At 38.4% G+C, this 20,362-nt stretch overlaps 1 protein-coding gene across 1 annotated transcript in view; it reads left to right on the plus strand.

Moving 5' to 3' along the window:
* The window catches only part of PAWR (pro-apoptotic WT1 regulator), a 73,059-nt gene that overhangs the window by 39,831 nt on the left and 12,866 nt on the right, over nucleotides 1-20,362 (plus strand). The window contains exon 3 of the mRNA XM_082279772.1: nucleotides 18,577-18,611. Coding sequence (XP_082135898.1) covers nucleotides 18,577-18,611 — 35 coding nt within the window. The remainder of the gene's footprint in view (nucleotides 1-18,576; nucleotides 18,612-20,362) is intronic.

Here is a 20,362-nt window from a genome sequence, read left to right on the forward strand (position 1 = left end):
TTCTGGGATTGAAAGCAACACACAAACACCTAGGGAAGACACCCCTTGCCTCTGTGAAACCTTTTCTCTCTTTTTATTGCTCTCCAGTCCCCTGACCACACTCATTACTGCAGTCCTTTCCCCCTGACATCAAAACATTGCCAATTATGCCCAGTACACCCCTCCTTCATACTGTACCACCTGTGGCAAATGTTCTGTCTCCTTCCTGAGTGCCCTAAGTCTCTTTAAGCAGTCTTGTTTCTCCTTCTGTTATCTAACAGCATGTACAAACCCAGCTGTACAAACTGAGGCCATCCAGCCCAACAGAGGCAACAGGACATGCACAGGGAGAAAAACATGCAAACAAACCAACCATGTGGTGGTCATGGGTAGTTTTCTAACCACCCATAAAGACAGGGGGCATGTCTGGATTGGTGGATCTTGATGCACTTTCCTTCTAAAATTTTGCCCAGTCTTTTACATGCTCATGGTTGCTTTTAACATTGAGAAGAGCCTGGGGCAGAGAAGTCTACAGCTTAATTACCTGGAATGTCAAGATCAGTCTCCTTTTGCTGAAGTTGAATCTGTCATTTTCCATCTGTTTCGATATGATTTCAGCAAGATGTCCCAGTGGAGGACATGGGGAACTGCTTCCTCTTTATGTAACTGAGTGCTGCAGAGAGAGGATGGCTTCTCTCAGCTGCCTGTTCCCTAGGCTGAAGAATTCTATTTTACTTGGTTGTTTCTCATATGGGAGTTACTCAGTAATGTTCAATACTTTCCAGTTTGACTCTGTTTTGTTTGGTACCCAAAACCAGAACCAATAAAACATTCAGTACAGCATGCAGTCCTAGAGTGGTTTAGTGGTGGGGTTTGTTTTTTCTCAGTTTCTTTCCTAATAACTCCTGATACCTGTCTATTTGTCTCCTGAGCACTGAATTTACTGTTTATGTTGTGTATGCCTAATCAAACGTAACATTTTGGAGTTATCTGTGAGTGAGAATAACAAGGTCAGAGGTCAATGCCTGTGTAAATTTAGAAACATGTTCACCTTTTGTTTCACTTATGTACACTATGCTTATGTACATTAAATTTAATCTCCTGTTTTACCTTCCAGTCACTCCCAGTAAAGGAGTCCTGCATGTTTTTACAGTTGATCTGTATCTTTTCTGTTCTCAATAGCATCTGTGGACATCTCCTCCCAAATACAGGTTCCAGCACAGGTTCCTGTGACACTCCTTGGTTGGTTTTTCCATCCACTGTAAAAGCTGACCATCAGGGTCCACCGTTATTTCCTGCCTTTTCACCAGTGATTTATTCACAAAAGGACATTTGTTTTTATTCTAAGAGATTACTTTCTTTAAGAGTCTTTAGGGGGTGTCTTTGAAATGCACTATGCTGTCAATCAAATTTGTCCTGGACATGTTTCTATAACTTAAAAGAGCTGTATTAGATTTGTGAAGTGCAACTATTCCACAAATGCCCTGGTGACTCTTCCACATGATATCATATTTACTCAGTTATTCCCTAATTGCTCTAGATTTAGTAGCAACACTTTATCCAATATAAATATCAAGTTTACTCTTCTGTAGTTCTCTGTTTGTTTCAAAATCTTCTTGAGGATAATGTTTAGGTTAGCCGGTGGTACTAGGGCAGTTTTATATTTTAGAGAAGTGATATTTTAAATTTTAAATTTTTTAGAGAAGTTATATTTGATGTCAAGTAGTAGCTATTACATTTTTCAGTACCATCCATAGTTTCGTCAAAGCTCAAGGAGTAAATAACTGTATAATTCTGGCAGGTAACATTTTAAAATTTATTTTATTAATTTGTTTTCACATTCTAACAGTGCTTCTGCTGTAAATAGGCCCTTCTCCAGAGGGAGTGCTCTGATGTGACACTCTTACCATTCTTTTCCCTGGTAAACATCAACAAAAATATTTCTGCAAAGCAACTGTCTCCTCTGAGTATGCCTCATATAACCGGATCTGTTGTCTTTGCAGATTCGTCAGGAGTCATCATTCTGAAAAGTTTTTATGCTTTTTTCCAAGTTGTTTGTTAGACTGTTTCTTACAGTGTTCACTCTGTTTTCACTTCTTCAGCTGATATTCCGAAAGTTGTCATTTTTAGTTTCCCCTAGTGGTATTACTGTATAATATTTTGGCTATATTCCCATGCCCTCTTTTTTCCATCCATATTTTCTATTCTTCTTGACCAGCAATCTCAGTTTTTATTTACCAGATTGTCTGTATTAATTGTATCCTACATGTTTCCAAGTTTGTCACCTCTGTATTCCAACAGGCACTACTTACTTGTTGACAGAGCACAGCAGGAGTGTCCTGTTACTGACAGTACAGAAGAGAGTTCTGGGTTTTGGATCGGGCAAAGGCCCAGGGTGGCACATGTACAGAACAGGTGGAACCTTAGAAAGTTGTAGCCACTGAGACTTAATCGGTTTATTACTGGCTCTGTCAACTCGCTTTTTATTAGAAGACTTAGAACTTGCCCATTTTGAACAGAATTTGACAGCAGTGTTATTTTGGCTTTGATTACTTAATTTCCTTCTGATTCTACTATGTGCAAGACTAATAATCTTTTTAAAAGTAGAGCTTATGCTGTAGTTGTAAGAACTCATTTTAAGGTGCGATTGACTAATACATATTTTACTTCTGTGTACTAAGCAGAATAAATACTTTTCTGTAGTTACAGCTATTTTCCCCCACTTGTCCATTCTTATTATCATTTAATGAAATTTATAAATACATAATTATTGTGAATATGATATTGACTTAATATTTGATGAGGAAATGTGTTGCTGAATAAGGTTTTCTTTCCAATCCTTAATCTGATTTTTCAGTTTTGTTTTAATATTATCAGAGATGGCAGTTCTCATTTTCTCAGGCAATATGTACATTTTTTGAAAACTCTGGCTAAATTTTAAGTTCTTGATCCAAAGCACAGACATACCAGGTTTGTTTAAGAATAGATCTAAAAATATAGCAGACTTGAGTATTTTCCCTGAAGCAGAGCTATTTGACTGAAATAATCTTCTGAATTATTTTATACTGGCAATGTGGAAAATGGTAGGTCTGGCAATGTTACAAGCACTGAAAAACTATTAAAATCAAAGAAATTGTTATTTCACTTTAGCAAAAGAGAGTGTGGAAAGCCACACCTCACCAGGTGAATCAACATTAAATCCACTTCCAGACACAAGTGTTATATCTGGCTCGGACCTTCTTGCTTGATTTTCCCCCTGTTCTTAGCTGCACTTCAGTTGTTCTAATCTTGTGAGTTGCAGAGCTGTGGGCTACTCTGATGATGTGTATGGGGATGCAGACTGAGGGTGATAAGTCCTATATCAGTAAGCTTAGAACTCTTACAAGTGAGCTACAAATCTGCAATGCTAAGGACAAGCATAGTTAAAACTACTACTTAAAAGTTTCTTAAGTTTCTACTTTAACTGGAAATCTTTGGAATCTGGTAATTGTAGAAATCTAACTCTTGTTTAGCAGAGATGGCAAAATTGAAAGTAGTGCAAAACTATTTGATAGCAATGTCTTTCTTGCAGGTGGATAGAAATGATATATTCAAAGTAGCGAACATTTCTTAATTGAAAATGGAGTTAGTATTTATGTGCTATAAGGAAAGCTTGCATCAAAAAAACCTACAAGATGTGGCAGGAAAAAACAATTTGTTTAATGATGATTTATTTTTAAGTCTTTTAGAAGACTTGCTGAGTTCCAGAATGTGGAAAAGACATTACTATTAGCTAATACTCAAAGAACCCCTGCCAAAAACTAGCATATGCTAGGCTTTTGTATCAAAGCATTCAGGTTTACTGATACCATGGTTGTATGCCTCTTGGAATTCAGTTGTTTGTGGATCTGGCCTCCTAAAATATTCCCCAAATATGTGCCCTTCTTCATGTAATCTTGTGGCAGTAGGGTTAACATTGCCTGTTATGTCATGACAAAAGTGGTATCTGAGCATGGTAGCATGTTGTGATGTGTATGTCACCTTACGGTGTTCTTGGGAAATTGGAGAGCCAATTGGGAAGGCTGAGAAGATTAATTCAAAGCTAATATAAAGCCTTGCAGTGGGAGACACATGGATAGGTCCTCCATCCATTAAAACCTTCAAATTACAACTGGCTGCTTTTTGGCAGTTATGCTATAATAATACAGAAGTATCATTCTCAATATCTTGGAAAGAGTTTGAAATCATTTGCTTTGTTATCTTTGATTCCTTTCTGCTTGCATTTTATTTCAAATGTTGTAGTGTCTGTAAATGCTAGTTGTGCACAGCACAGTGTACTGAATGAGTACACTGCAGAAAATTTATCAGCTGTGAATAACTGACATTTGAGATATGGGAGTTGAGTAAATGTGTATTATCAAAAGCATCAAGAGACCAAAGGTGTTTGAGATCTTCAAAATTACTTTTGTCTTTGGCATGAGGGTGGGGTTTATTGTGTTCTAAGATGTGTGTTTTTCTCCTCACTGAGGACAAAAAGGGTCTTGCTAGATGAGCTGAATCCTCTCCTTTCCCTGGAAAACTTGAACCAAACGTGTCAGGATGATTTTTGCTACTAACATAACATGGAAACAGGAATCAATAGAGTGAGAAATACTGATTCCTGTGCCTGTGAGCATGGAAAGAGGAAATTCTGAGTGACTTAGATAATGAACTTCAACCTCTGTGAAATTAATACTCCAAATCCTTTAAGTGAAAGGTAATGATTTATAAATACTAGAATGATTTAGAGTATCTTACTATAGAAAGGGAATGCTGATCTTTTTTATTGTCATACAGAAGCAAAATTTGTCCAGTGTATTTCTTAATTCCATATTAAGAAATTGAAGATCATAACTATCGCAGTTACTATTATGTTTTGTATCTGTACTGATTGCCAAAGATCTCTGTGCAGTCATCTGCTAGAAACCTGCCTTGGTATTTGTAGTGCTGGTATGAAACTGGTGAGGGAATTTTCTTCTCAAGCATTATGAAGCCTGGGACCCCAGTATGAGACATGACTCACTCTTACTTTAAAGCCATGACAACTGTTTTGCTGTACCTAATTGCATATTATATATTGCTGCAAAGCACAGGACGTCATTCAAGATCCTTGCACTTCAGTTGGAAATAACAATCATTTTGTTCCAACCATTTAACTTGCTTTGTGTATGCAATTGTAATGCACATTTCTTGGTCTCCCTGTAATGCTCTTAGAATCTATATGATCAAGAAATTAAGATCTTAAATCTTACAAAATTATTTTATACTAGATACAGCTTTGTGAGATACATTTTAGGCAGTTAAACATCCACACTGAATTGCAGTCACCAACACAGAATGGATTTGCTAGACAAAAAAATGTCACTTCATTTGTAGCACTTAGCCTTGTTAGACTGTAAGTTGTATTATATTCTTGCAGTAAGTACAAATTATGTGCATTAGCAGACAGGCTAAAGCTTGATCCTAGTACTGAATTCCTGTGGAGCTGTTAATCCAAGACAACGAAAGGCAAAGCTGCCCTAGTTTTCAGCTCGGAGCACTGACTTACATACACAATAGTATTGCCATGTCTTGGATTGCTTTCACTCCTCTCTGTAACAGCAATGCAGGTTTTTGTTCTCTCTAAGAGATTGTGATAGATGCTTGAATAATCATTCCGTTTGCTGTAGAAATTACCCAGGACCTTTGAAAGAATCCTTGTTTATTGGAAGTGAGGATGGGATGAAATGTCAACATAATCATCATTAATGATACAGTTATGAAATTGTGTCACAGTAGGTTGGGTTCAATTGTATTAACTTCAGTAGTGAATAGGTTAGGTGGCTGGTGAAGTCATCTAAGCTTGATTTATTAACATGACCATTTAGTTATGCCTTGTGCATTTAGTTGTAAGTCATTCAAAAGCCTTTGAAAATTGGAGGAAAACCACATCTGATCTTTTTTTAACCTTTTTTTATAAAAAGTCTTAATGTTTCACCAAAACATTGCAGGCACTTTCTAAAAGGAACATGGTCCAAAGATATTTCTACAGAAGTGTGGTTTGTAGTTCTGTTTGCTTAAATACTATTCTTTTCTTTAAATGTGACCTAACACATTGAAATTTTTGGAAGCAATGTGTTACAAAGCTATAAACGTTTAATAGAGGCACCTTATAAGCTTTGTTGAAAGCAGTTAATAAAGGTAAGGAAAAAAATTCCTTCTTAGCTTTGTGGCAAACTGTGAGAAATGCAGGGATCTGAATTTGTTACATGTATCTCCTTTCAGAATGACAGCTGAAAACATGCTTGACACAAGCTTCCCCAGAGTTTTGTACTTGAATCTTTTGCCAAGAATATACTGCCAAATAAGCCAGTCAACTCAAGTTGCACTTTTTTCCTGTTTTGCCTCTTCTGGCTTTTCATTTTGCACAGCAGTGTAATGTCATACAACATCATTTTACAATTACTCTCATTATCCAAAGTATGTGGTAGTAATACACATGCCCATTCATACATGACCACAGCTTTTCAAAGGTGTCTGGCATCTAGGTTTCATGTAGTTCTTGCAAAGAAGAACTGTGCATGCATTCCAGAGTAATAATTCATCTTTTGTAAGTGTATTGCCATGATGTTGCTTGATGTTAATTTCCATCCATAGAGAAAATGTGGTTGTGCTACACTATGCATGCCCTAATGTATTAAACATGTTTTCTTCTCAGCACTACATTTCTTTAGATGTTAGGCCAGGAATTATTTTGCATAATAACATGATTATAATATTGGTATTATATTAAAAAGTAAGAAAGTAATTGGGATTAAAATACATAAATTAGGGAGATGTATGTTTGAGTTTGTGAAGTCATAAGTAATTCTGCCAAATCAGGTTGTATGATTCTAATATTTGAGAATTAACTACCAGGTAATACTCATCTTGGGTCTTCTATTTGTAAGTGGAGTGTGATGCACTTCACAGCGATGATATGAAAGTAGTCATTAGTATTCACAAGGCACTTAAGCAATAATAGTGACTGCAGGCAGAAGGACTCAAGAGGAAATCCGACTATATGGCTAAAAGTGTTTGCATAAAATTTAGTTGAAAAGTATTCAAATTCAGTGTTGTTTAAGTATTAAAAGATCACTAATTTTTACAACATATTTCCTTAAGTCAGTTTTGTGTGTGTGCAGTGTTTTTAAAGTGACAATAGTTGGAGGGAATTTGCTGCCCTGTACAGGTCATGACATGAACCAGGTTTTTCAGTTACCATGGCTCCTGTGGCATGGGAGACCCAGATGATTTCTGTGATCTGTGTAAGGAAAACACGAACACAGGAATTTTGTGTTTTCATGGTCACACATGATCAGACAAATCACTCAAGTAATTTCTATCAATATGGGCCTATATTCAGAGCAGTTTGAGTATGTTAATAACAGTAATTAAGGCACATGTCCATGTGGTGAAGAGCTAGCAAATGCAAAATACTGAACATTACTCACTGAGTACTGTTCCTTGTGTTCCACTTAGGAGATGTTGTGGAAAAATACGTCAGGAAGGGCAGTATCATGAGTTTGAATGAAAGTTGCATAAGTCTAGGACGTTCTGACCTGTTCTGAATTGGTTGAATTTGCAGTCTTGATTTGCTTTAAATGCTTTTTTTCTGTGTGTATTATTGGAGGCTGGAAAACCCCCCACTCTATATGGTAACTGTTTAATCATCAAGGTAGCTTCTGACTTTAGGAGTAAAAATGTTGCATGGTGTTCTTGTCTGGTATAACTGGAGGCTTTGACTACACTCAAGGATTTGTTTTGAAAAAATTAGATTGCTAGTTTTTAGTTACATTGTATGGATTTGTGTTTTTAGTAGATTTCTCATGGGAATGAACTATGTCAGAAGACACTGGCAGCATGGGTTTTCTGCGAAAATCTTCCTCCTCTCCTGCCATGTGAGCAAATTTAGTATATGTGTGTCTATTGGTATAGTGCTGCTGATCCATGCGTGTTCAGTGGGTTTTACTGTGCCAGAGGATCTGCACATGCTCAGCAAATCTGATTCAGCTGTATCGCACATGCACTATCCAATACTGCTGCTTTGGAAAGCGCTTTCAAGTGAAACTGTGGTCCTTTTTGCCCGTGAGAAATGAGGAAGCTGAGAGCTAGCAGTTACTAATGTGAGACCAAAGGGAAAGAGAGTGGCCGTAAATTGCCTATGAGCCATCTAAAGTTGCTTGGCTAGCAGCATGTAGCCTTGAGGATGCAGCTTGGGCATCCCTACTTTGAGTTGCCTGACTTCTGCTCTTGGAGGGAAATGCTGATAATGACTATCAAGATCTGTCTTCTGACAACTGACCGAGAGGAGAAATCTTTCCATTTGTTTGTGGAAGGCATAATTTGTGTTCAGTGCTTGATCACTGTCAGCATAAATTTGATTACCTTTTATGGCAAACTTTGCTTTTCTTAGAAAGAAATAAAAAATTATTAAGGTTTTAACATTTGTGCTCAGTAAAGTTTATTTTAGTGGATAAGTGGCTTAAGCTTAAAATTTTGTTTGATGAATGCATTCACTCCCAGTAAATAAAGCTAAATGTACCCATGAAGTCTCTTAAAATTGAATATTTGATTTTGTGTGCCTGTGTATGTGTGCACAGCTATTTGTCACAGGACGTGCATGAAAACGAAAGCTGAATCAAGCCTGTGTCTGTGAAGACTTTTTGTTCTTAATTTAGATTCACAGTTGTGCCTAGGAACCTGCAGGGTTTTCAGCACTGCCTGCTCTTCAGGTAGTTTTTAGATCCTTATGCAGAACAAGTGTGAAGCAAAGTGTGTAACTTATGATTAGTTACTTATTATTAGATTACTCTTCCTTGTAGTTTCTCTTAACTCTGATCCTTCTGCTAGGATTTCATTTTCTGGGACCTTTGTTTACTTTTATTCCATTTTTTTCATTGTGTACAGATCTTGCTGCTATGTACTCAGCCTGTATGAACAGATACTTGTTTTGTTGGTGCCCTGTTTATTTCTTTCACTGTGGAGTTCATGAAGCTGTGCTCCAGAATTACACCAGCATTAGCTGTTGTCACACAGGTCTGGAGTCTTTTTTGTAACCTCTATACAGATGTAAGGAATAGGAAGCAGTTTCTCAAATGCCCAGCTAATGTTTTGAGCAGTCTAAAGGGGCCTCATGTAAAAAAAAAAATTATTTTTTTCTCCCCACCTGTTTTGTGTTTTGGACTGGCATGGCTTAAAGTCAGCTAGGTTACAGTGGGTATCTCCTCCCAGTCTTAATTTTTTTTTGTGGGGAAAAAAGAAAAGTGATCATGGAAGTATAATGACACACTGTAGCTGAGGTTTCTTTGGCAAGAAGAGTCTTTGAGCACGTACAAATTTATTGAAAAGGAGGATCTTCCTGACATATCTACTTGTACAAATAGATTTTACAACCTGCCTAATACCAAAAACTTCTGTAAGGTATGGTAATACTCCTGATTCCTGCACTTTTCTGCACTTCTACTCTAGAGAGAGAATTTTATTTAATACTGCTTTCATGCCAGATGCAAGTCTGAAACCTAGGTAACAGTTATGAGTACCTGCTGGGTGTGTACAGAGAGGGAGGAGGTTCTTTTCTGCAAGAACCAACATGGACCAAGAGGATCCCTGCTGCTGAGTGTCCTTGTGCCAGGTGGAGAGGGGAGACAACTTGCTTAGTATTGCAGAAAGATGAGCAGAAATGTATACTCTGCACAAATACACATAGGAATAGTTTCAGACATTTTGTAACATGTATCATACATTCATGTTATTAATACCAAGTTAGAGAATATCATAGCAGTAGTTATTCAGATGTTCTGGTGCATTTGGAAGCTGCATATTTCAGTTCCATGGTGGTGGGAGGATGGCGGGGGTGGGAGAGCCTGCTTCTCCATCTCTACATCCTTGCAGTCTGGTGTAATTAATGTGGTGGCTCAGGAGGGAGGAAGAATCCATAATTCAGAGTTGTTTGGTGGAGACAGTCTGGCTGTGTTTATACTGTTAAAAGGTGCAAGACCTGGGTGTGAGCTCAACTGCTGCACTGCTGATAGTGCCTGTGGCTTAATTATTAGCAACATTTTCTGGCATGGTTTTGGTTCATGCTTCCTAATGCTCTCTTACATCATACTCAGGGACTGTTTGAGGAATAATGTACCAGGAGCCAGTCCCTTTGTATAATATGAACATCACAGCACCAGTTTTGGCTGCCTGTGTAGTGCTACAAGGACATTACTAGCCTTTGCTAGCTCAGAAACAACTGCATACCTTTAACCAACACGTTGGGGTATGCAACACAGACCGAGGTTTCCGGCTCTGAAAACACTGCTTTGAGCTGTAGTTCAGCCCTTGGATGATTTCAGATACTTTTGTCTGAGGGGAGCCTACAGATTCTTATTTCTTAGGGATACCACATTGTTCTTCTGGTCATTTTTCCAGCTCTGCTTTTTCTGTGAGTCACTTGAGATCTAGTCAGGTTTTTTCAGCCTGATCTAATCAGCTCCTTCACAGCTTTTGTTCTGAGTGCCTAACTGCTTGTCCTGAACTCTTTTTCTGACTTGAGTGTTGAATATTGCTTGGGTACAGAAATAGAGAATAACGAGTAAAAGAAAAGCTCTGTTCATGTGTTTAAATGTGTGGTTTTGGTTTTCTTACTTCTGGGAGCTGTTTTCTTCTGACAGATGCTTGACTTACCTGGGAGTTACTTGTGTTACCTGCAGGTATTTCTTTAATTATTTTCTCTCACCTAGTGTCCTTCATAGATTTCTTCATAGGTATGAATTGAGGGTACTTACCTTTCTGTTAGAACTCTGATTGATTCCCTAGGTATCCTTGCAGTGTTTCTGCATGGCTGCCTGGCTCTGTGTGAACAGGTGGATGAGTCATAGCTGCCTTGGCTTGGCAATGATAATATCTATCACTTGAACCCAGGCATTTTAGCACATCTCTTAGTTCTTGTTTGAAGTTCTATTAATTGCATATTACTTAAAGGTAGTGAATGAGGCTGTAAAAAATAATGTTAAGGTTCTCATAAGTGAGTGAACTGAGTTAAGGACATTGAACTTTTCCCTGACTGAAGTACATTATTCCAATCTGGTTTTCTTGATTTTTTTCAGTTCTTCCCTGCCGCACACCTCCCCTGCGTTTGGGGTTTAGCTCACTACACAGGCTGATCACTATGTGGGAATAAAATTTTCACTACTTCTTTCATTTTTTCCCATATTCTTGTCTCCCTTTTTTTTTTTTTTTTGAGAAAATTTTCATCTGTAATTAATAACGTGGTTTATATTTCTTTACAAGTTATAAGTAATAATTTTGAAACCTCTGGAACATTGTAAACATATTATAGTCTTAATTTAAAAATATGTCTTAACGTTTATCAATCAGCATGAAAACAATATGCTACAATTTAACAGGAGAAGATATTACATAAAAATACTTTTATGTAAGCATTTAATATTTGTAATATAATGTCCCTTCCAGTCTTATAACCATTCATGCTTTCTTAACAGTTTTAGAAATAAAAGCTCATTTTTAGAATGTCTGCTTCCAAAAGAGATTTATTGAGTGAGTAAAGAGTGTTTAAGGTCATCCCTAGGAAATCCACACAAGTCAAAAATACGGTGACTCTTGGAAATAGATGTAAAATCTTGGCAGGTGGGAGGATAAGGGAAGGGGAAGGAGCCTAAGGTGGTTTTGTATGTACAAGTATTCTATTCAATAAGAGATCTAGAAAATGCACAGTTATAAGAGGTGCAAGTAGTTGAATTAGAATTTCTGCTTGAAGCTTATTGAAAGCATTTTGAGGGCTTCTGGAAAGAATGACTGGAGGTTTTTTTCCCCTCCTTGGACGTTAAAGCATTTTTGTTCAAAGTTGAATTTGTGTTGCATTTCCATGAAAAACATCTCTAGATGTTTTCAAAGGGATGATGCAATTGAGAGGAACTGTCAACTCCCTCAAGGGCAGAGAGGCCCTGTAGATAGACCGTGACAAATTAGAGAATTGGGCAACCACCAACTGTATGCAGTTTAACAAGGGCAGGTGCCAAATCCTGCACGTGGGAAGGGGCAATTCTGGTTGTATGTGTAGACTGGGAAGAGGCAGTGCAGAAAGAGACCTGGGCATCCTGGTTGATGGCAAGTTGAACACAAGTCATCAGTGCCTTGGCAGCCAGGAGGGCCAACCCTGTCTTGGGGGGGCATCAGGCACAGCATCGCCAGCCAGGTGAGGGCAGGGATTGTCCCACTCTGCTCTGCACTGGGGCGGCCTCACCTCAAGTCTTGTGCGCAGGTTTGGGTGCCACAATGTATAAAAGACGTGAATCTGTTCGACGGCATCCAAATAAGGCCGCAAGCATGATGAAGGGTTTGGAGGGGGAGCTGTATGAGGAGCGGCTGAGGTTGCTTGGTCTGTTTGGCCTGGAGAAGAGGAGGCTGATGGGAGATCTCATTGCGGTCTTCAACATCCTCACAAGGGGAGGTGGAAGGGCAGCAGTTGGTCTCTTTACTCTTGTGACCAGTGACAGGACCCAAGGGAATGGCATAAAGCTGAGTCAGGAGAGGTTTAGGTTGGATATCAACAAAAAACTCTTCACCCAGAGGGTGGCTGGGCACTGGAACAGGCTCCCCAGGGAGGTGGTCACAGCACCAAGCCTGACAGAGTTCAAGAAGTGCTTGGATAACGCTCTCAGTCACATGGTATGATGCTTGGGGTGTCCTTAGGGCCAGGAATTGGACTTGATGATCCTGGTGGGTCCTTTCCAACTCAGCATATTCTATGATTCTGTGATTCGAGTAAATGGTATCTCTTGACTGCTGAGAGAAAATGGCTTTTGGGGAATTTTGATGGGAAGAAAGGTATTTCATCTGTCTATTAGCTGTTTTTCATGCCTGCAGTTACTCCTGGTTTGTATTAGGATCCCACTGCCTTTCAGTTATTAAGCATTCAGATGTTATCTCACTTCAAGAGCTGAATGAAACGTTGTCTGCATTGCAGATGATGTGTAACTGCCATTTCCAAACAAATCTCAGTGCAGAGTTGTACTGAATGTGAAAAGTAGCTGTAGTTAATCAAGATGTGATTTAAGGTGTGAATTAACTTGATTTGCTGGATGGAGATAGAACCTACCTTGATATATAAAAAGGCAAGAAACCCCAGCAGTAGACCTCCTTCTTCCATGTAGTGAAGTTGTATTTGCTGACATCTTGAAGAATGTACAGGAAGCCCGTATTTGTAGGAAGCCCGTATTTGAATTACATATGTAAACAAAATTATTTTGATGGCCTAATTTCAGTCAAAATTTAACCTTGAATGTTGCAGGAATATCATTATGTAGTGATAATTCGCACTACTGTATAGTTAAATTTCAAACAATTGCACATATTCTTCATGTCAGTATATATACCAGTGAGCCCTAACAGCCTAATTGGATCCAGGGCATTTGCTTTAATTTTTTTTGCAAAGTTTTTTTTTTTTTTTTTTTTTTTTTTTTTTTTTTTTTGCAAAACTTTTTAAGTAGTGTTTCGAGGGATTCCAGTGAACCATTTTCATAGTCCAGCTGACTCCAGAGTCTGTACTTGTTTAAAAACAATGTTTGTTAGTGCATTTTAACCAGCAAATTTTAATAGTAGGGTTGGTTTAATATCTGGAAAACTTTGTCAGACACTTGTAAACACAGACAATTCTATTTATTTAAAGCCCGATGACCAGCTTGTTTATGTAATCTCTCTGTTGGCCAGATGACATACCAATGTGAGCCAGGACCAAAGAGAAGAGTTAGCCAAGTTCCTTGCATCCTAGTTTGACAGAGATTTAATTGGCAGTAAATGGTTTCATGAATTGAAATGGTCTCAGCTGCCTTTTCTGTCCTTGTATATTCTCTTGTCAGCAGGTGCATGTCTGTGTGTTAGTCTGTGCAGTGAATCAGATGAAGGAGCTCATATGGAAAGAGAGAAATCTTTGCTTTCTCCTTGTTTTTTTTTCACGTAGATCACACTCTGTCCTGCATTACTACCATCCACACAATCACTTTTGTAGACAGAACAAAAAGGGAACATGACCAGTTTTCTGGAGCAATGCTGACTTAGTCACTCTGCAGTGGTTTGCAGAGTGTTCACTAATAATTTGATTTATTAGTGAAGTATATACTGTTAAAAGGTAATGCAAGCTGCCTGAGATCATGTGCAAGAAGTAAATTTTAAAGCTGTGTTTGAAATACTGCATTGAAGTGAGTGTTTGATTTCAATCTTGGATGAAGAACTGATGTTGGTAGATGTCTTTGGCAGCAGTTACTTTTTCACCAGTATGAAAGAAACCATTGGCATTGTTATGGATTACTTCTTTACTTACTGTTTTTCCATCCTGGATTTCCACAGACTGTAAAAAGATTTCCTCTTTTAGAGGGAGACATTCAAATGAACTGATCTCTTCATTGCTCATGACAAATCATTCACTTTTATAGTAATGATTAGGTATTTTAAATGTGGGTTAAAACTCAAAGTTAAAAAACATTAAGGAATATAAACCAGATTTGTAAATAGGAATTTATGTTAAAAAATATTCATCTGCTTTTAGGTCAATTCTTGGTCAGAACAGGGATGTCCCTCCTTTTCTCCTTCCCTTTCTTCATTTCCTTCCAACCTTCAGTTCTCCAAAAGTGGAGGAGACAAGATCTTAGATTGTAGATGCTCGCCTCATTTTAAGATCTTATGAATAGTTAGAAATCTTAGATTAAATCTTGATTGATAGGCACATAATGCTATTTACAGTGTGACTACTTATATTCATGTTGCCAGTGACCTTTGGACAAAGAATGCACACAAAATAAATTTCATAAGATGAGAATAGAGATGAATAATACATTTTCCTAGTGTTTTCATCATCACTTTAAAGCATGGTTGGTTTGCATTTACATTAGAGATTTCAAAGTAATAAAAGTCGTAATTTACCAAACCTGCAATATTAATTTGGAGTTCAGAGGAATTTTTTTTATGCATCAGATGTGCATTTTTAACGTTCTGTTCATAGTAAAACTACAGAAATAAAAACCACTAATACTTACTGTAGAAACATCTGTTGCAAAAGACTTGTTAATTGGCTTAAGGTTTTTTTGTTTGTTTGTTTTAACAGCTGTCATTTGTAGCAAATGAGAGAATTTGCCATGCACTTTGTCTCTGAGCATTTGTTTGCTTTCCCAGCTTTTACTGAAGAACTAACTTTTCTGAATAGTACTGCCAAACTTTTTAAAGTGTCCTGTTGAGTTAAATGTACGAGTCTAAGTGTATGTAATTGCTTTACAGCTTATATTTACGTTTAGTGTATGAAAATGTCTTAGTAAATATGAGGGTATATGGTGAATTCATTGCATCCTTTTAGTGTCTAGAGTACAAAACAAGCATCTGATACCTTAAGATTTTTTAGTACAAGTGTATGTGTGCTTCACTAGACTGCAATCTCAGAGGCAATTTCTCCCTTTATCGTGAATTCTGCCTTTCACTGCAAACAGAGGCGAGAAAAAGCAGCTGTTAAAAAAATAAGAACTGAGGAAGATTAGAGCCCAGAGTTCCTACTTGATTGTATCTGCAGGCAGTTAGGCAAAATTTAGACCCGATGTAGCTCTCCATCCAAACCTAAAAAGGCAATTGAACCACTTGTCCATAGCTAAGGGGGCAACTGGGATGTTTCTGAGACCATCACCACCAGGAGATGTGTCTGCAATTACTGATGTGGCATTTCAGTTTTCAGATACAGTGAACATGTATCTGAATGTATTAGATGAAACAATTTGAATCCCTTTAGGTATGGGAAGTCTCTAGTCCAAGCTTTCCAGACAAAGCAGGATCACCTGTAGCAAATTGCTCAGGACTGTAGCCAGTTGGGGGTTTTTTATTACCATGGATAGAAATATGTCTCCATCATCTTTACCCCATAAGGAATTTGTACACATTGGCAAGATACCTCCTGAGCATTCTTATTCTCCTGGCTGAACATTTCCAGCATTTTCAGCTTCTCCTCATGTGTCAGATGCTCCAGACCTTTAATCATGCGTCCAGCTTTGCTGGAGTCTCTCCAGTATATTGTTCTCATACTGAAAAGTCCAGAACTGGACCCAGCATGCCAGCTGTGGTCTCATCACGGCTGAATTAGAGCAGAGGGGGATTAGAGAATAAACTGAGTTGGAAGGGACTCACAAGTCCAACTCCTGTCCCTGAGCAGGACACCCCCAATGGCCACCATGTACCTGGGAGTATTGTCCAAGTGCTTCTTGATGTGTATCTGGTTTGGTGTTGTGACCGCTTTCCTGCAGAGCCTGTTCCAGTGCCTAACCACCCTGAAGTGTGAAGAACCTTTTCCTAATATCCAGCCTAAACCTCCCCTGACACAATTTCAGACCGTTCCCTCGGGTCCTATCCTGTCACCAGAGAGAAGAGATCAGTGTCTGACCCTCCTCTTCCTCTCACAAGAAAGTTGTGACTGCAATGAGGTGTCCCCTCAGTCTCCTCTTCTCACAGACCAAGTGACCTCAACAACTCCTTATATGAATTCTCCCCATGTCCCTTCACTGTCTCTGTAGCTTTCCTCAGGATGCTGTCCCTCAGCCTGCTGGCAGTGCATCCTAAGGATGCCGTGGGCCTTCTTTGCTGCAAAGACACAGTGATGGCTCATATTCGACTTGATGTCCACCAGGACACCCAGGTTCTTTTCTGCCCAGCAACTTTCCAACCAGTCCACAGCATGTACTTGTACTTGGGATTATTCATCTCCAGACTCAGGTACAGGACTTTGCATTTTCCTTTTTTTTGAACTTCATGGGTTCTCTGTAAGTCATCTCTGGATGACAGCACAGCCACCTGATGTATTGTTAACCTCTCACCCAAGTTGTTTGTAGTGTGGAAAGTTGCTGAGGCTGTACTTTGTCTCATCATTCAGGTCATTAATGAAGTCATTAAACGGTACTGGTCCCTGTATCAGTCCCTGCAAAGTGACTGGCGTCCAGCTGGACTTAATGCTGCTGTTCATACCTGTTGGACCCAGTAGTCACTGCATCGTGGTCTACTTACCTGGTCCATATTTCCGTATACATATGTTGTGTGGGAAGGTGTTGAAAGCTTTGCTAACATTGAGATAAATATCATCTGCTATGCCTTCATTCACCAAGCCAGTCCTCTCATCATAGAAGGCTGTCAGGTTAGGTGTGGTTTCCCCTTCATAGATCCATGCTGATTTCACCATCTTGTCCTTGAGGATTTGTTCCATTTCCTACTCAGGGACTGAGTTAAGGACTTTCCTGTAGTTCTCTGGATGATCCTTCCTGAAGAAAGGAGTGACATTTACTTCGTTTTAGTCCTCAGAAACCTCCCCCTGCTTCCATGACCTTTCAAAGATAACCTACCCCTAAGTAAACTTTAAAAATAGTGTTGGTACCATTTAAAATTGTTTCTCTGCCCTTTTAGAGGTAAAATTAGATTTCTGTTTCACAGCTGTGAATCACTAATTTTCAGATGCTGTCATCAATGATAAAAATAGTTATCAGTGTTAAACTGGCAATTTTGCCAAGTTTGTGGGTTTCTTTAAATAGTTCCCATGACTTGGTTGAATTTTGTTCTTCTCCTTGTCTTAGAGATAAAATGTAGAACATATGGCAGAGCTTAAAAATGCTTCATAAAATAAAATGTACTTTCAGATCAAATTTTTCTATAATACAAATAATTTTTCAATTCTATTTTCTATAGTAAAATAATATTCTTTGGATCCTAATTTTTAGCTTGTTTACTTACAAAATCACTAATGTGCTGATCAGTGAAGGCAGTGTAATGTTTCGTAGAATTTTCAGAGTGGATGGAATTTCTCTTGCATCTTGTTTTGAGAACTCATTTACTTCTTTGCCTGCAGTAAGTGTTCTAAGTAGACAGAATTTCATACTTCGCCATTATTTTTTTCTTGTAAAGGCAATTGTCAACTCCTTAAATATTCTTTTCTGACTTTTTTACCTGTTATTTGCTGGGGGCTGTTTTGCCTGTGACTAAGAAAATAATTGGTTCATGTTCTTACAACGTCCTAAAAAATATTTATGGACTTACTCTGTCAAATCTGAGCCATTGTTTACCAGTTGAAACATGTCTTAATTTTCGTACTTGACAGTGTCAGTTTTTGTTCCCATCCAGAAGGACAGCAGTGGTGCTGAGGAATTGGAACAGTTTTGCTCTGCTGCTCTTAAAGTTAGTGAACAGCTATCAAAGTGCATGTGTTTCCATATGAGTTAGTGGTAGTGGAGGTGTGCTGGTGGCAGGGTGTGAGCTGTTTCACATCTTGTACATGCAGGGGGATGGAATAAGTGCATCCAGTTTTATGATGTAATCAGAGGTAATTTAAGGCTTCTTAGGTGGTGTTCAGAAGCAGTAACTTGTTAAGAATAATTCTGGTATTGTCTATACCTGACAACAAAAGAGTGCAAAACTGAGTTTTACAGTGGCATGGGACTGCTCTTACTGCTGACTTAGTTCTCTGTGGAGGGATAAAGTATTTTGGCAGTATAGATACAAGAAAAATATTAATTAGTCTTTCCTTTTTGTTTCTTTTAGGACTCCTCCAGGATGGTTTCAAGCAGGTATAAAAGGTATGCGATCTTTGTACACAACACGTTTTTTTTACATTTCTGCTAGAAATAATGCTGATTAAATGTTTGTTTGTAGTAGAGGCCATCATACTGCTACGGTAGATATGTAGCCTGATATTGGGCAAAGGACCTGAAAGATGCAGTAAACTTATCCAAATCCCTCTATTATGTTACTATTTTAAAATAAATTCAGCTAGTGTTTTGCTGGGTCTTACTAGGACTGAATGGTTTCCCAACCAAATGTCGAACTTGACTACTCATTGCCTAGGAGCCAGTATTTTTACAGTTTAATTTATGAGCCACTGTATTCCAAAGTTTAATAAAGGAAGATAATTTTGTTGCTCTCCACAGTAACACTGAAAGATGGTTTTGTCATACTACTGTCTCAGTTGTAACAGATGTTTCTCATATATAGCATGTCCTGTTTGTTACTTGTTTGTCTTTGAGTCAAGTATTACCCTGGTCATTACTCCAGCATTTTAATCAGAAAAATACTTCAGAAGCTCTTGATACACCTGACCAGTGTGTGAAATTTTTGCCCATGTGGAATTAAGACTGAAAAAACTATCACAACTATTAGGAAATGTTATGGTAACATGGGGTTTAAAATATGTCGAGTGAAGCAAGACAATCATGTAAGAATGTTTTTATTTGGTACATGGATACATTCTGTTTTAGGTATCCTTTACTTGGGTAAAATGTGTAGATGGTTAATTCATCATTGTGTATATATCATGACTGTAGAAGAAAGTGCAAAGAGCACCTACAATTATCTAGTCTTCACTGCTGTGTTTTCTACCCCTCAGACTTGTTCACCTGTAGAATCATAGAACTGTTTGGGTTGGAAGAGACCTTGAAGATCATCTAGTCCAGTCCCCCTGCCATGGGCAGGGACACTTTCCACTGAACTAGATTGCTTAGAGCCCCATCCAACCTGGCCTTGAACACTTAGAGGGAGGGAACACCTGTAGCTTCTCTGGGCAACCAGTTCCAGAGTCTCACCTCCCACACTGTAAAAAATAATAACTTACCCTGTTATGCTTTAGCTTTTCTAGCATGGTGTCTTTTATATTTATATTCTCGGGTTCTCATAAACCCAGCTGAGTGATGCTTTTTGTTGCTGTAGGTTTTTGGGTTTTTTTAAATTACTTTGTCATTGCAGAATGGGTGGGCTTATTGTCACAACCTTAATAACTATATAATTTCGTGATTAATTTCTTGTTAATCAAGCACATTTTAGTTCAGTCTTTACTTCCTCATCAGTCCTGGTGCAGAATTTTATTGCTGTTTGTATCTGCCAAATACTTAGTGGTATGTGTCATACTTCCGTGGCTTTTCATCAGCCTTATCTCTGCTTGCATGCTGTATATACTCACTTGCAAAAACTTGGTTGTGCGTGGGGTGGTAATAAATAGAAGTTTGCACAACCACATTCATAACTTACTTGAAAATAACCTGATTCTTCTGATTAGCATTGCAAAAGTAGGGAACGCCAAATCTAGAAAATGCTAAATAAGACTTGGTTGTGCAGTCTTCCCTCAGTCAGCTTTAGTTATATGTGGGATGTAGGGTCTTTGTCAACTTCCCCTGTCAGGACAGGCATCACATTCAGGAGGAATCTGACTTGCTGTGAGGTGCAGCTCAATATTTTATGGATGTTGCCATCTGCCTTACTCATTGCATAGTCTTGAAACTTCATGTTGAAAAGGAAGGATTACTTTCCACTGTCAGCACAGTGCCCAGTACTCACA

Source organism: Coloeus monedula, assembly GCF_965178545.1.
Source record: "Coloeus monedula genome assembly, chromosome: 4".
Classification (NCBI taxonomy): Eukaryota; Metazoa; Chordata; class Aves; order Passeriformes; family Corvidae; genus Coloeus; species Coloeus monedula.